Source organism: Eubalaena glacialis, chromosome 4 (genome assembly GCF_028564815.1).
Source record: "Eubalaena glacialis isolate mEubGla1 chromosome 4, mEubGla1.1.hap2.+ XY, whole genome shotgun sequence".
In the NCBI taxonomy this organism is placed as follows: Eukaryota; Metazoa; Chordata; class Mammalia; order Artiodactyla; family Balaenidae; genus Eubalaena; species Eubalaena glacialis.
In genome coordinates this window covers 180,914,524-180,927,670 of record NC_083719.1, presented here as the reverse complement: position 1 = coordinate 180,927,670, position 13,147 = coordinate 180,914,524, and the positions used below count along the sequence as shown (strand labels likewise).

The 13,147-nt window shown below is 53.2% G+C and overlaps 1 protein-coding gene across 3 annotated transcripts in view; it reads left to right on the top strand.

Annotated features, from left to right (window-relative positions):
• CERS4 (ceramide synthase 4) overlaps nt 1–7,925 on the top strand; it is a 32,529-nt gene extending 24,604 nt beyond the window's left edge. For all 3 annotated transcript variants that reach the window (XM_061188804.1, XM_061188803.1, XM_061188806.1), the window contains 10 exons: nt 561–734; nt 2,987–3,104; nt 3,456–3,574; nt 3,671–3,728; nt 4,120–4,170; nt 4,531–4,623; nt 4,843–4,971; nt 5,273–5,379; nt 7,036–7,192; nt 7,473–7,925. In XM_061188804.1, the coding sequence (XP_061044787.1) occupies nt 562–734; nt 2,987–3,104; nt 3,456–3,574; nt 3,671–3,728; nt 4,120–4,170; nt 4,531–4,623; nt 4,843–4,971; nt 5,273–5,379; nt 7,036–7,192; nt 7,473–7,649 (1,182 nt within the window). In that variant the 5' untranslated portion in view covers nt 561 and the 3' untranslated portion in view covers nt 7,650–7,925. The remainder of the gene's footprint in view (nt 1–560; nt 735–2,986; nt 3,105–3,455; nt 3,575–3,670; nt 3,729–4,119; nt 4,171–4,530; nt 4,624–4,842; nt 4,972–5,272; nt 5,380–7,035; nt 7,193–7,472) is intronic.
• The last annotated feature ends 5,222 nt before the right edge of the window (nt 7,926–13,147 follow it).

Genomic DNA, 13,147 nt, shown 5'->3' with positions numbered 1-13,147 from the left:
TCTTGCCCAGCTGCAGCCGGGCTCTTGGGATAGCGAGCGAGACAGCCGACATTCGCACCTCAAAGGGAGTCCATGTGTGGATGGTTGGCCAGGGAGAGAATTGTGGATTTCCTTAAATCCTTCATCTTTGGGCTGTATCAGAGGCACCTTCCCACAGTGGCAGAAAACCTTCCCGGACATTTTGAGAACTCAAGTTCGTGACCCCCGATCAGCCACTCCCTTGATTCTGGCCGCTGTTCTCATGTCTGTAGAGTACAGAATGATAACTACTGTCATGAGCTATATTTAAGGGTCAGTAAGCACTGGGCTACGCACTTTGTGTGCCGTATCAGGCCTGGCTGAGAGGTGGGTATTACTGTCCCTGTTTTACAGATGAACTTGAGATTCAGAGAGGTCAGGTCATTTGCCTGAGGACACCCAGCCCAAGTCTATCCTTAACACTGGCTCTAATAAACTTCAGGTTGCTAGGTGCTGGGGGGTGTGAGGGCGAGGTGCTGGGCCCTCCCACTCTACCCGTCTTGTGTGCTGAGTTCTCCATTAACTGGACCCTGTGTCCACAGTATGTGGTCCAGCCTGAATGAGTGGCTATGGCAGGAGAGGTTCTGGCTACCACCCAACAACTCGTGGGCTGTACTGGAGGACCGCGATGGCCTGGTCTACGCCCACCCCAAGGACATGCTGATGGCCCTGCCCCTGGCTCTGGCCCTGGTGGCCGTGCGCTTCACCTTTGAGAGGTGAGTGTCCGCTGTGCCCTGGCAGGTTGACCCCGTCATCGCTCGTGTGTGCACAGCACCCGCCCTGTTCTCTCCCATCTGTGTGATTTCATCCTCATGTGTCCCCGGACGGAGCCTGGCTTTGAGTCAGAGTGCTTTTTTGGGCTCCATCCTGCCCCCAGCTGCTGCCACCCCCACTCCGATGGTCTCTGATGCCTGGAATGCTGGCTGCAGCTCAGGTCTGGGTGTGCCAGCATCTTCAGAAAACAAGTGGGGGCCCTGGAGGGGATGTGCCTGCTTTGCTGACCTAGGATGGGTCTGCAGAGGCCAGTGAGTAAGCGAAGAAACTCCTGCCCACTCCCTCCTCCCTCTGTCCTGTAGGGGCACCTCTCCCCCATCCCCACCTCCTGCCCTCTCCCTTACCACCTTTTTCTCCTGCTCCCCTTTCTAGCCAAAGGCAGGGGCATAGGCACTGCAGCCCCCGCTTTGGGGCCCCGCCTCCACTCACCCCCAGCCTCCTGCAGCCTGGCACCCGGCCCCCGAGTATATGCCGCCTGCCCAGGTTCCCAGCGCCCTCCTGGTTGCCAGACCCCGTGGATTTTTAGTCATTTCTCATGTGACCCAAACGCTGCCCCAAACTGGAGTTCTTCCTCCTTCTCTGGCTGTCCATCTCTTGGGTCCCTTCCCTCTGACCTAGGTGGTCCCACCCTTTTCTACCTGACTAATGCTGCGGCCACAGCTCCCAGACCTGCCTTGCCCCCATGGCCTACCCCCACCGGGCCTGCCCCCCCTTCCCCCGGCTTACCCCTCCATGCCTGAGGGCCCCTCCCCCTCCCCTTCCTCCACATCTCACATGTCATTTCAGGTCCCCCACCTTCTTTGAGACCCCCTGGCCTTTGCACTCACTCCCCTGCAGTTCCTTCAAGGCTGGGTTCCAGGGAAGCCTGCCCTGTCCCTCTCCCCACAAAGCCCTTAACCCTCTCTGGCCCTCACTTCGGGTCCTTCCCTCTGTCCCACTCTTTGACCACAGGGACATGCGAGCGTTCTACTCTTTGCTTTACCTCTCCCACTCACGAGGAGCTTCCTAGGGTCTGGGCTCCCAGGACACAGGCTGGACATGGGGAACCCAGGGCATGTCCACTGACACTGTATTTACCAAACACTCTTTGGGTTCTTCCTCTGTGCCACCCATTGCTCTAAGCAGTTTGTGTATCTTAACTCAGCCCTCACCCAGTGAGGTGGTACTGTTATTATCCCCATTTTACAGAAGAGGAAATGGAGGCACAGAGAGGTCAAATGACCTGCCTGAAGTCACACAGCAGGTAGTTCAGCGAGGATCGAGGCTTTGCCTGAGGGATTCTGGGAGGCCCAATTCAGCCAGGCCTTGAAGGCTGGGTCTATTTTCCCACCTATTTAGCCAGTGGCTCCAGCTGAGGTGGCAGTGTTAACTCCTCCCAAAGGCATCCCTTGCCTTTCTAAAGGGCAGTGGGGTTGGAAGTAGCTTTTCTGGGGTCAAACAAAGGCAGAGGTTTTCCCTGTTAAGGGAAAATGAATCCTGGGTTTGCCATTCACTTGCTGTGTCACCTTGAGCATGTTTCTGGCCTCTCTGCGCCTCAGTTTGCCCATCAGGACAATGGGGACAATAATAGCGTTAAGTGAGCCAGCACACGAGGTGGACTTGGACACATGCTTGGCAGATCCTAAGTGTTCAGTAAATGGCAGTCATGTCCCATCCCCACCCCCGCCTGCCCCCCAACACGATTGAATCTGGAATAATTTCCTTGCTGGGCTGCTCTGAGCCTCAGTTTCCCCCAGTGAAAGGTGATATTAGGGTGGTGGACATGCAATTTGGTCCCGACCCCTGGTCTTGGGGGCCCCCTTGTGGGCAATGTGGTAATTGACTCACCAGGGTCCCGGCTCCTCCAAGTGTGCACAAGGGAGGGGGGGATGCTGGGAGGAGGGAGGCCTGAGAAGGAGCAGACCTGCTTCTGCCCATGCGGGGGCCCCCAGCCTGGTAGGGGGGGCAGATCAGGACCCAGGCCATCATGAGACAGGCATCGAGGGGACTCTCATCCCTGGTTTGGGATGGAGTGAAGGTGCCTGGGTACCACCAAAGTTGTTGTTCATCCCCATCCTGAAGACCAATCCAGCTTCCTCTCTTAGGTTGGGCGCAATGCAACAGGCAGGCTACCGCCTCCAGGGTCCTAAAATGTGGCCCAGTGAGCCCCCGTTTCCCCACCTGGACTGACAAGCTGTGTCTCCCCTACACCCAGATTCATTGGCCTGCCCCTGAGCCGGTGGCTGGGTGTGCGGAACCAGACCAGGAGGCCGGTGAAGCCCAATGCCACGCTGGAGAAACACTTCCTTATGGAAGGGCAGAGACCCACAGAGGTGAGATCCCCAACTCCCTCCCCCCTCCCCATTGGCCTGCTTGGGTCCCCTGGGGGAGGTTCTAGAGGGGGTGCAAGAAAACCTCTGTGGGAGGCTGTCCCCACCCCCAGCCCCTTGAATCCCAGTTCCCATCAGCCTGTCTGTGAGCAGGGCTGGGTTTTTATAAGGCCTCTTTCTGGGGGGACCCCCACCCTGTGAAACCCCCTACTCCCCCATCTCCAAAGGTAGAGCACCCCACAGGCGAGGTCTGGGGCCATAGGGGAGGGGGGGAGCAGAGCTGGGTCCCGCCTGTCCTGGGACAGGGGCAGGAGACCACCTCTGTGACCCTGGCCCCCATCACTCCCTCCCCAGCCCCAGATGAGCCTCCTGGCGACCCAGTGTGGGCTCACACTGCGACAGACCCAACACTGGTTCCGGAGACGCCGGAACCAGGACCGGCCCTGCCTGACCAAGAAGTTCTGTGAGGCCAGGTAAGCCCAGGGTGGGGCCAGGAAGGGGGAGTCTGGGGATGCGGCGGGGGTCTGGTCCTTTGGCAGCTGCCTCAGGGGCTCCCTCCCCGCCTGCAGCTGGAGGTTCGCCTTCTATCTGTGCTCCTTCATCGGTGGAATCTCGGTTCTTTACCACGTGAGTGTACCTGACAGCTCACCTGCCCTATCCCTCAAGCACCTACTATGCGCTGGGCCTGGATTGGATTGGGGAGGGGTGTGTGGGGTTCAGGCAGAGGGGGAAACATGTGCCAAGGCACAGAGAGAGAGGGTGGAGGGAATGAGGCCAGGTCGTGGTGAATGTTCACTCGATGGGTGCCTATTGAGAGGACCTACTGTGTGTCAGGGCTGGGGATTCTGAATCAGCCCCTGGTCTACAGTGAGAGCAGAGTTGTAACCAGGCAGGAAACAGCCGGCCTTAGAGACAGCAGCACGTCAAGGGCCAGGGAGGCCTGAGGAGGCCCCAGGCCTGGGGTGGGGGGGGCTGGGTTCTAACCTTTGGACAACTTCAGACTCCCGTGTCCCTGCAGGAATCGTGGCTGTGGACGCCGGTAATGTGCTGGGACAGTTACCCACAGCAGGTGAGTGGGAGGGGTGGTGTTTGGAGGCTAGTGGAAGGATCAGGGCAGTCAGAGTTCCTGTGGCCACAGGCAAGAGCGCCAAAGCTGGACATCACACTGTCATTCCCACCCCCGAATCCCACTCTATTTTTTGGCTCCCGTGTGGAATGGAGAGGGGCCAGGAGTCAGGACACGCTGGGAGCAGGAGCTGCCACAAAACCACTGCCATTGATTACCTCTAAGGATGGGGAGCTCATGCCTTCCTCACTCATTGGGATTCATGTGTCATGGGTTTGAGCAAATGGGGAGGGCCCTACCCCACGCCCCACGTCCCGTGGGAATCTCCACTCCCCACAGCTAACCTTGCACTCCCTGCCACAGCCCCTGAAGCCGGCCCTGTACCACTGGTATCTCCTGGAGCTGAGTTTCTACGTCTCTCTGCTGATCACGCTGCCCTTCGACACCAAGCGCAAGGTGAGGCCAGGCCAAGAGTCTGGCCTGGGGCGGTCGTGACCCAGTTCCAGGAGGAGAGGGGTGGCCTCACCCCACACCCCGAGACCCGTGGTGTCTCAGGCAGGAGGCGTAGGGTCCACATGCCAAGCAACCCCCTGGGAGGGCCTGCTCCCAGCCCTGCGGGGTGGGGCCCCTCCGGCCCCCAGCCTCATCCCGGCTATGACCCTCCGTCTCCCACAGGACTTCAAGGAGCAGGTGGCACATCACTTTGTGACCATCACCCTGATCGTCTTCTCCTACAGCACGAATCTGCTGCGCATCGGCTCTCTGGTGCTGCTATTGCACGACTCCTCCGACTACCTGCTGGAGGTGCGCCTGGCGCAGCCCGACCCCTCCCAGCCCCCCGCCCTCCCACGTGCCCCTGGTGTTGAGGCCCACCCCCTGTCAGTCTTCCTGGGAGGTGAGGCCCCATCCCGGTCATCCGCAGACCACGCACTTTCTACCTTTCTAGGCAGTTCCTAGAGATAAGACCCCGCCCCAACTCCCCTGGCCCAGCCCCATGGCACCTTTTCCCTGGGAGAAGGCCCCGCCCTTTCTCGGCCCCGCCCTTCCTGCGTGCTTCCGCCGCTGTCCCACCCCCAGGTCCATTTCTCTCTGCTCTCCCCTCCAGGCCTGTAAGTTGTTCAACTACACGCACTGGCGGCGCGTGTGCGACGCTCTCTTCATCATCTTCTCGTTGGTCTTCTTCTACACTCGCCTCGTGCTCTTCCCCACCCAGTGAGTCAGCCCTCCCGCCGGGGGTTGGGGAGGTGGGGGGCGGCGGTGCGGCGGAGATCCAAGCCCGCCTCACCCTCCGTTCCTCGGTTCCCCGGTTCCCCGATCCAGATAGCTGGGGTTGTTGGCTGGGAGGTTTCCAGGAGGAGGCAAGGAAGGGTGTTCCCGGCACAGGGCGCAGCATATGCAAAGGACCAGAGATAGGAGAAACAGAAAACTGGGCTTAGTCATCATCCCCTGCCGTGTGCAGAGGGAACAACGTGAAGGTCCCTGCTCACCTGGAGCTGACACTGGCAGATGGGGAAATACAATAAGGCAAACAAATAGACTATAGAATATGTGAGGTAGTGATCGTGCTAAAGAGAAAAAAAGTTGGGAAGGTCACAGAACTGTGTGGATAGCTGGAAATAGGGTGGTCGGAGAAGGCCTCACTGACAGCGTTCATATAGAGACTGGAGGGAGGTGAGGGAGAAAACTGTTGATCACAGGGGAAGAGCACGTGCAAAGGCCCTGAGGCAGGACCGTGCCCAGCATGTTGGAGGAACAGAGAGGAGGCCCGTGTGTCAGGAGCAGAGTGGGCAAGAGGGAGAGAGGAAGGAGGGGAGGGCAGAGAGCTGACGGGACAGAGTATGCAAGGTCTTATAGGCCCTGGGGAGAAGTTGGGCTTTTATCCCAAGCCAGGTGGGAGCCCTGGAGGGTTCTGAGCAGAGGATGGGTGGGACCTGACTCGAGTACTCACAGGCTCCCTCTGGTGGCTGCCGGGGGAATAGCTGGTAAGAGGTTGGAGCAGGAGCTGGGGGACCAGGGCGGAGGCGACAGCACTGGTCCGGGTGGGCAATGTTGGGGCTTGACCAATGCAGATGAGAGAAGTGGGTGGACTGAGGGGGATGACTCGAGGGTCATGAGATGGGAACGGGCTCAGAGTTGCTGCTTGCGGATCAGGAGCTTAGCTCTGGCTGTGCTGGGTTTGAGGGGCCTGCAACACGCCCCTCAGGCACCACCACCGAAGAGTGGAGGAAGCAGTCGACACCAGCCTGGGGTTCTGGGAGAGACGTCAATGTCCAGTGTTTGCAGTCACGAGACTGGACAGGGTCACCGAAGACCAGGTGTGGACAGAGAGGCCCAGTCCTGGGGCCCCCTGATGTTCGCAGGTCGGGGGAGCCTGCAGATGAGATGGAGAGGGAGAAGCCATGAAGTGGGGACATGGGAGTGTGGGTCCCTGAAGGCACGTGAGGAAAGAACATCAGGAGGAGGGAGGGCCAGCTGGGTGCCTGCTGTCTGATCAAGACAGGTCACTGATGACCCTACAGCTGATCTGGGTGAAGGCGGTAGTGGGAGGGAAGGGGGAGGGATCTGAGAAGGTGTGAAAGGACTACCCAGGAGAGCTGCTGGGACACTAAGCACCCCCTTGGGGTTCACAGTCATGACCGGCCAGTCGTCCAGCTTGTTCATTGTTTGAATTTAACATAACCAGGTGAGGGGGTGTGGGTACTTAAATGCCTAGCTGAAGGACACAGGTATAATTCTTTGGGAGTGGGTAATGGGGAGCCATAGAAGGTTCTGGAGCAGGGAAGGTCACAGAAGTTAGAGATTCCTAGGACTGGGGGCAACAGCAGCCGGTGAACCCCTGCCTCTCTCCCTCCTGCCCACCCTCCGTAGGATCCTCTATACCACATACTACGAGTCCATTGCCAACTCGGGCCCCTTCTTTGGCTACTACTTCTTCAACGTGCTTCTGATGACGCTACAGCTGCTGCACGTGTTCTGGTCTTGCCTCATCCTTCGCATGATCTACAGCTTCGTAAAGAAAGGCCAGGTAGGCGGTCCAGTGGTTAAGGCTCCGCCTTGTCAATGCAGGGGGTGTGGGTTCAATCCCTGGTCGGGGAACTAAGATCCCACATGCCGTGCACGTGGCCAAAAACTTTTTATAAATAAAATAAATAAATATTAAATAAATAAATACATATAAAATAATTTTAAAAAAAGAAAGAAAGAAAAAGAAAGACCAGGTAGGGCCGGGCAAGGGTTGGCTAGCTTGTGCCTCCCTGGAGCCCCCAGCCCAGCCCCACGCCTCCTCCCTCCTCCCTGTTCCCCAGATGGAGAAGGATGTTCGCAGCGACGTGGAAGAGTCAGACTCCAGTGATGGGGAGGCAGCCCAGGAGTACCCGCAGCTGAAGAACAGGGCAGCTCACCGGCCCGGATCAGCCCCCACTGATGGCCCTCGGAGCCGGGCAGCCAGGCGGATGGCCAACGGGCACACACCAGCCACGTAGCCGGCCGAGGACTGACCACAAGGGGCTGCCCCAGCGCCCGGCAGCTCGGATTCGTGGGGTGGCTGGACTGGGGACCCTTGGGCCGATTCTCTGGAGACAGGGAGGGCCCCACCCCCGGGGCTGATGATCTGTCTCCAGCCCCTTCCGCCCACCCTCCCTCCTTCCCTCAGGCTAATGGACGGAGCTGCGGCCGGGGGAGAGAGGGGTGCAGGCAGCCTGGCAACTGTGAAGAGCCCCAGGCTGAAAGGGGGTCCAATAAAACTTGACCGGAGCCAACTTCTCTGCCTGAGAGCTTGTGTCCCTGTCATAGCTCCTCATCTATCCCCAGAGGCCCCAAGGCAACCAAGACTTACATACCTCACCAATGGGTCACTCACTGCCACCCCAAGACACGTGCCCACCCCCAGGGGACCCAGACAGCGAGCAGCGCATGGGGACCCCCTTGGGTGAGTCCCCGACTCCCAGCCAGAGCCTCAGCCAAGCTACCTCCTTCCACCCCCGGGCAGCCCTTGGTCAGCTACTCACAGACCTTGCGTACAGATGAGCAGGTGCTGGGCTCAGACAGGTGGAGTCCTTTGCCCGAAGTCACACAGGTCCAAGCAGAAGGGCGAAGGGGAGACTCACACCTGTTCTGCAGCCCCTGCTCAAGCCTGGCAGATCCCCATCCTCAAGGTCCCCAGGACCTGCCTGGAGACAGTGAAATAGGACTTCGTGGGAGGGCAGCTTCCTGCAGGCTTCCCAAGGGTTCACCCAGGTGAGTTCACTGTCTCCTCAGGAGCTCTGCAGGAGGGTGCCCCCCACACACACCCCCCAAGAGATCACTGCCACAAGGTCCCGTGCAGGGCCAGAATGTGCTGCCTTCAGGGGAACACCAGAGACAGGAGTCAGAGAAGAGAGAGAAAGGGTGGGGGGACGGATCTCACCTTCTGTGCTTCTCAACAAAGAGGAGAGGATGGGAGTGGGGAGAGATGGCAGAGAGGAGAAAGGTCCCTGCTGTGTCTCCACTGAGAAACAAGGATGGAGGGAGAGGAAGGTGTTACATATGATCCAGCAATCCCACTCCTGGGCATATATCTGGACAAAACTCTAATTCGAAAAGATACATGCACCCCTATGTTCATAGCAGCACTATTCACAACAGCCAAGACGTGGAAACAACCTAAGTGTCCATCAACAGATGAATGGATAAAGATGTGGTACATATATACAATGGAATATTACTCAGCCCTAAAAAAGAAGGAATAATGCCATTTGCAGCCACAAGGATGGACCTAGAGGTTATCACACGAAGTGAAGTAACTAAGAAAAAGACAAATATACGATATCACTTACATGTGGAATCTAAAAACAAGGATAGAAATGAACTTATCTACAAAACAGTAAGAGACCACAAACATAGAAAAACAAACCTATCGTTACCAAAGGTGGGGGGAGGGCTAAATTAGGAGTTTGGGATTGGCAGATGCAAGCTATTATATATAGAATGGGTAAACAACAAGGTCCGACTGTATAGCACAGGGAACTATATTCAATATCCTGTGATAAACCATAATGGAAAAGAATATGAAAAAGAATGTATATGTATGTATAACTGAATCACTTTGCTGTACAACAGAAATTAACACGACATTGTAAATCAACTCTACTTCAATAAAATAAAAATATTTTTAAAAGAGGCAGGTGTTAGGGGCTTCCCTGGTGGCGCAGTGGTCGAGAATCTGCCTGCTAATGCAGGGGACACGGGTTCGAGCCCTGGTCTGGGAGGATCCCACATGCCGCAGAGCAACTAGGCCCGTGAGCCACAACTACTGAGCCCGTGAGCCACAACTACTGAGCCTGCGCGTCTGGAGCCTGTGCTCCGCAACAAGAGAGGCCGCGAGAGTGAGAGGCCCGCGCACCGCGATGAAGAGTGGCCCCCGCTTGCCACAACTGGAGAAAGCCCTCGCACAGAAACGCAGACCCAACATAGCAATCAACCAATCAATCAATAAATAAATCTTTAAAAAAAAAAAAATGAGGCAGGTGTTAGAATCACTGGAAAGAGGGACTGGAAAGATGAGAGAGGAGGGAACAATGAAGAGCTGAGACGTCATGGGAAGTAGGAAACAAACAGGAAAAGAGAAGGGACAGTGGGGGAGGTGGAAGAAAAGGCGGCATTGGAGAGACACCGGAGATGAGAGGGGAGAGAGCAGACTAGGAGCTTGGAGGATGTGATGTCAGAAGATGGTGCGACCTGGAGGGAAGAAAGGGAGAGGAGAGAAGAGAGAGAAACGGGAAAAGAGAAGAGGAAAAGAACACCGAGGTGTGAAGGGGTTCTCAGAAATGTGAAAGAGGAAATGTGAAGAGAGGGAGAAGTAGATCCTAGGAGGAGGAGCGAGGGATGAAAAGATGAGCAGGTGGTCCACAGGAGAGAGATGCAAATGGCTTGGAAGCAGATAAAAAGATGCTCAGCCTCCCTCCATCTGAGCGAAGCACGAATTAAACCTACAATGAAATGCCAATTCTCCCTGGCTATCCCCAGCAAAAATAGAGTGACAGCATCCTCTGTCGGTGAGATTTGCAGGGAAAACGCCTCTGTCCTGGAACACGCGCCTCCCACCACCACCCCCCTTTCCTCTTTATCCCTGAAAACACGTCTAGATCTTCCTAGTTCACCTACAACTCAGTAGAAGGACAACCGACCTAAAAATAAAATAGGAGCAAAAACCACAATGGACACTTACAGAAGAGAAGATACTTATGGCCAATAAACGTATGAAGACACACTCAAATCTCAGTGGTAATCAGGAAAATGCAAAGCAAGATGGTGAGATACCACTTTAAACCCATTCAACTGGCAAAAATAAACTGGCCAGGGAATTCCCTGGAGGTCCACTGGTTAGGACTCTGCGCTTCCACTGCAGGGGGCACGGGTTTGATCACTGGTCAAGGAACCCCGCATGCCACATGGCGTGGCCAAAAAATAATAATAATAATAATTTTTTTAAAATAATAAATTGGCCAAAGCAAGTGTTGGAGAAGATGGGAATCAATAACCTCACATATATTACTGGGGAGGGGGTGGTGTAAATTGGTACAATCATTTTGGAAAACCACTCACCATCATGTCAAATTGTTGACCGTTCTATGAAGTTCAAAAGCAACTCAAACAAGATGCTGTATTGTTTAGGCATACACATCTATCTAGAAGAATTATTTCTTTAATAAATAGAAAACATAAACACAAAATTCAGAACTTATCAAAGTTACCTTTGATTTGGGGAGGGGGATGGCACTCAGGTAGATATAAATTACTGTCACTGTTCTAACTTTTGAGGTTGTGAGGTATAGTGACAGATACTCATTTTATTGTTAATAAATACAACTTAAAAGGGATATGCAAAAATACATGCAGCAGAATGGGAGACACTATTTGCAAACCATATATCTGAAAAGGGTCTAGCACTCAGAATATATAAACACAGCTCAACAGCAACAAAAAATTTTAAAGATGGGCGAAGGACTTCAGTTGACATTCCTCCAAAGAAGATATACAAACAGCCAATAAGCACATGAAAAGGCGTCTTAAGGAAATCTAAATCAAAACCACAAGATACCACTTCACACCCATAACCATAAATATAGCAAAAAATAAAATAATCACTATTGGTGAGGTTGTGGAAAAATTAGAACAATACTTGTATGTTGTTGGTTGGAATGTAAAATGGTTAATTACTGTGGAACATCGTTTCATAGTTCGTCTGAAAGTTAAACAGATTTATCATCTGACCTAGCAATTCTACTCCTAGGTATATACCCAAAGGCTTGAAAACAGGGACCCAAACAAATACTTGTATATGAATATTCATAGCAGCACTATTCACAATAGCCCAAAGATCAAAACAACCCAAATGTCCATCGATAGGTGAATGGATAAACACAATGTGATATATCCCAAAACAGAGTATTATTCAACCATAAAAGGAAATACTGATACATGCTACAATGTGGATGAACCTCAGGAACATTATGCTAAGTGAAAGCAGACAGGCAAAAGGTCACACATTTTATGACTGCTTTTATATGAAATGTCCAGAATACCTAAACCTATAAAATAGTACAAAAAGAATTTGAAAAGAAATAGATATATGTATTGAATATATGTATAACTGAATCACTTTGTTGTACCCCTGAAACTAACACAACACTGTAAATCAAATATACTCCAATATAAGTAAAAAATTTTTTAAAGAAATAAAAATAGAGGGGCCTCCCTGCTGGCGCAGTGGTTAAGAATCCGCCTGCCAAGGCAGGGGACATGGGTTTGAGCCCTGGTCCAGGAAGATCCCACATGCCACGGAGCAACTAAGCCCGTGCGCCACAACTACTGAGCCTGTGCTCTAGAGCCTGCAAGCCACAACTACTGAGCCCGCGTGCCACAACTACTGAAGCCCACCCGCCTAGAGCCCGTGCTCTGCAACAAGAGAAGCCACCTCAATGAGAAGCCCGCGCACCGCAGTGGAGAGTAGCCCCTGCTCACCACAACTAGAGAAAGCCCACGCGCAGCAATGAAGACCCAACGCAGCCAAAAATAAATAAATAAATAAATAAATAAATTAAAAAAAAAAAAAACATATCTAACAAAACAAACACACAAACAAAAACTACAGCTAGCATCATACTTACTGATGAGAAACTCAAAGTTTTCCCACTAAGATGAGGAACAAGGCAAGCATGTCCCCTCTGCCTTTCAACATCATACTGGAAGTTTCAGCTAATGCAATAGACAAGAAAAGGAAATAGAAGGGATACAGATTAAGAAGAAAGAAATTAAGCTGTCTTTGCTCATAGATGATATGATCATCTATGTAGAAAATTGAAAAGAATCAACAACAACAAAAAAACCCTCCTGGAACTGATAAGCCATTATAGCAACATTGCAGGATACCAGGTTAATATTCAAAAGTCAATCACTTTCCTATATACCAGCAATTCAAAAGTGGAATTTGAAATTAAAAACATATTGTCGGGGCTTCCCTGGTGGCGCAGTGGTTGAGAATCTGCCTGCCAATGCAGGGGACACGGGTTCGAGCCCTGGTCTGGGAAGATCCCACATGCCGCGGAGCGACTAGGCCCGTGAGCCACAATTGTTGCACCTGCGCGTCTGGAGCCTGTGCTCCGCAAAAAGAGAGGCCGCGAGAGGGAGAGGCCCGCGCACCGCGATGAAGAGTGGCCCCCGCTTGCCGCAACTAGAGAGAGCCCTCGCACAGATACGAGGACCCAACGCAGCCATATAAATAAATAAACAAACAAACAAATAAATAAATAAATAAGAAAAACAGTTATAAAAATGAATCAATTACAGGATTTAAAAGTAGAGGAAAAATAAGAATTTTATCTTCCAGGATGGAAGATAGCTAAGGAGTATCTCTCTCAAAGCAGAGTAAAGAGAGAACTTCTCTCTCAAAGCAGCATAAAGAAGAAACTCTCTTCTTCTTCTTTAAACCACATGGAATATA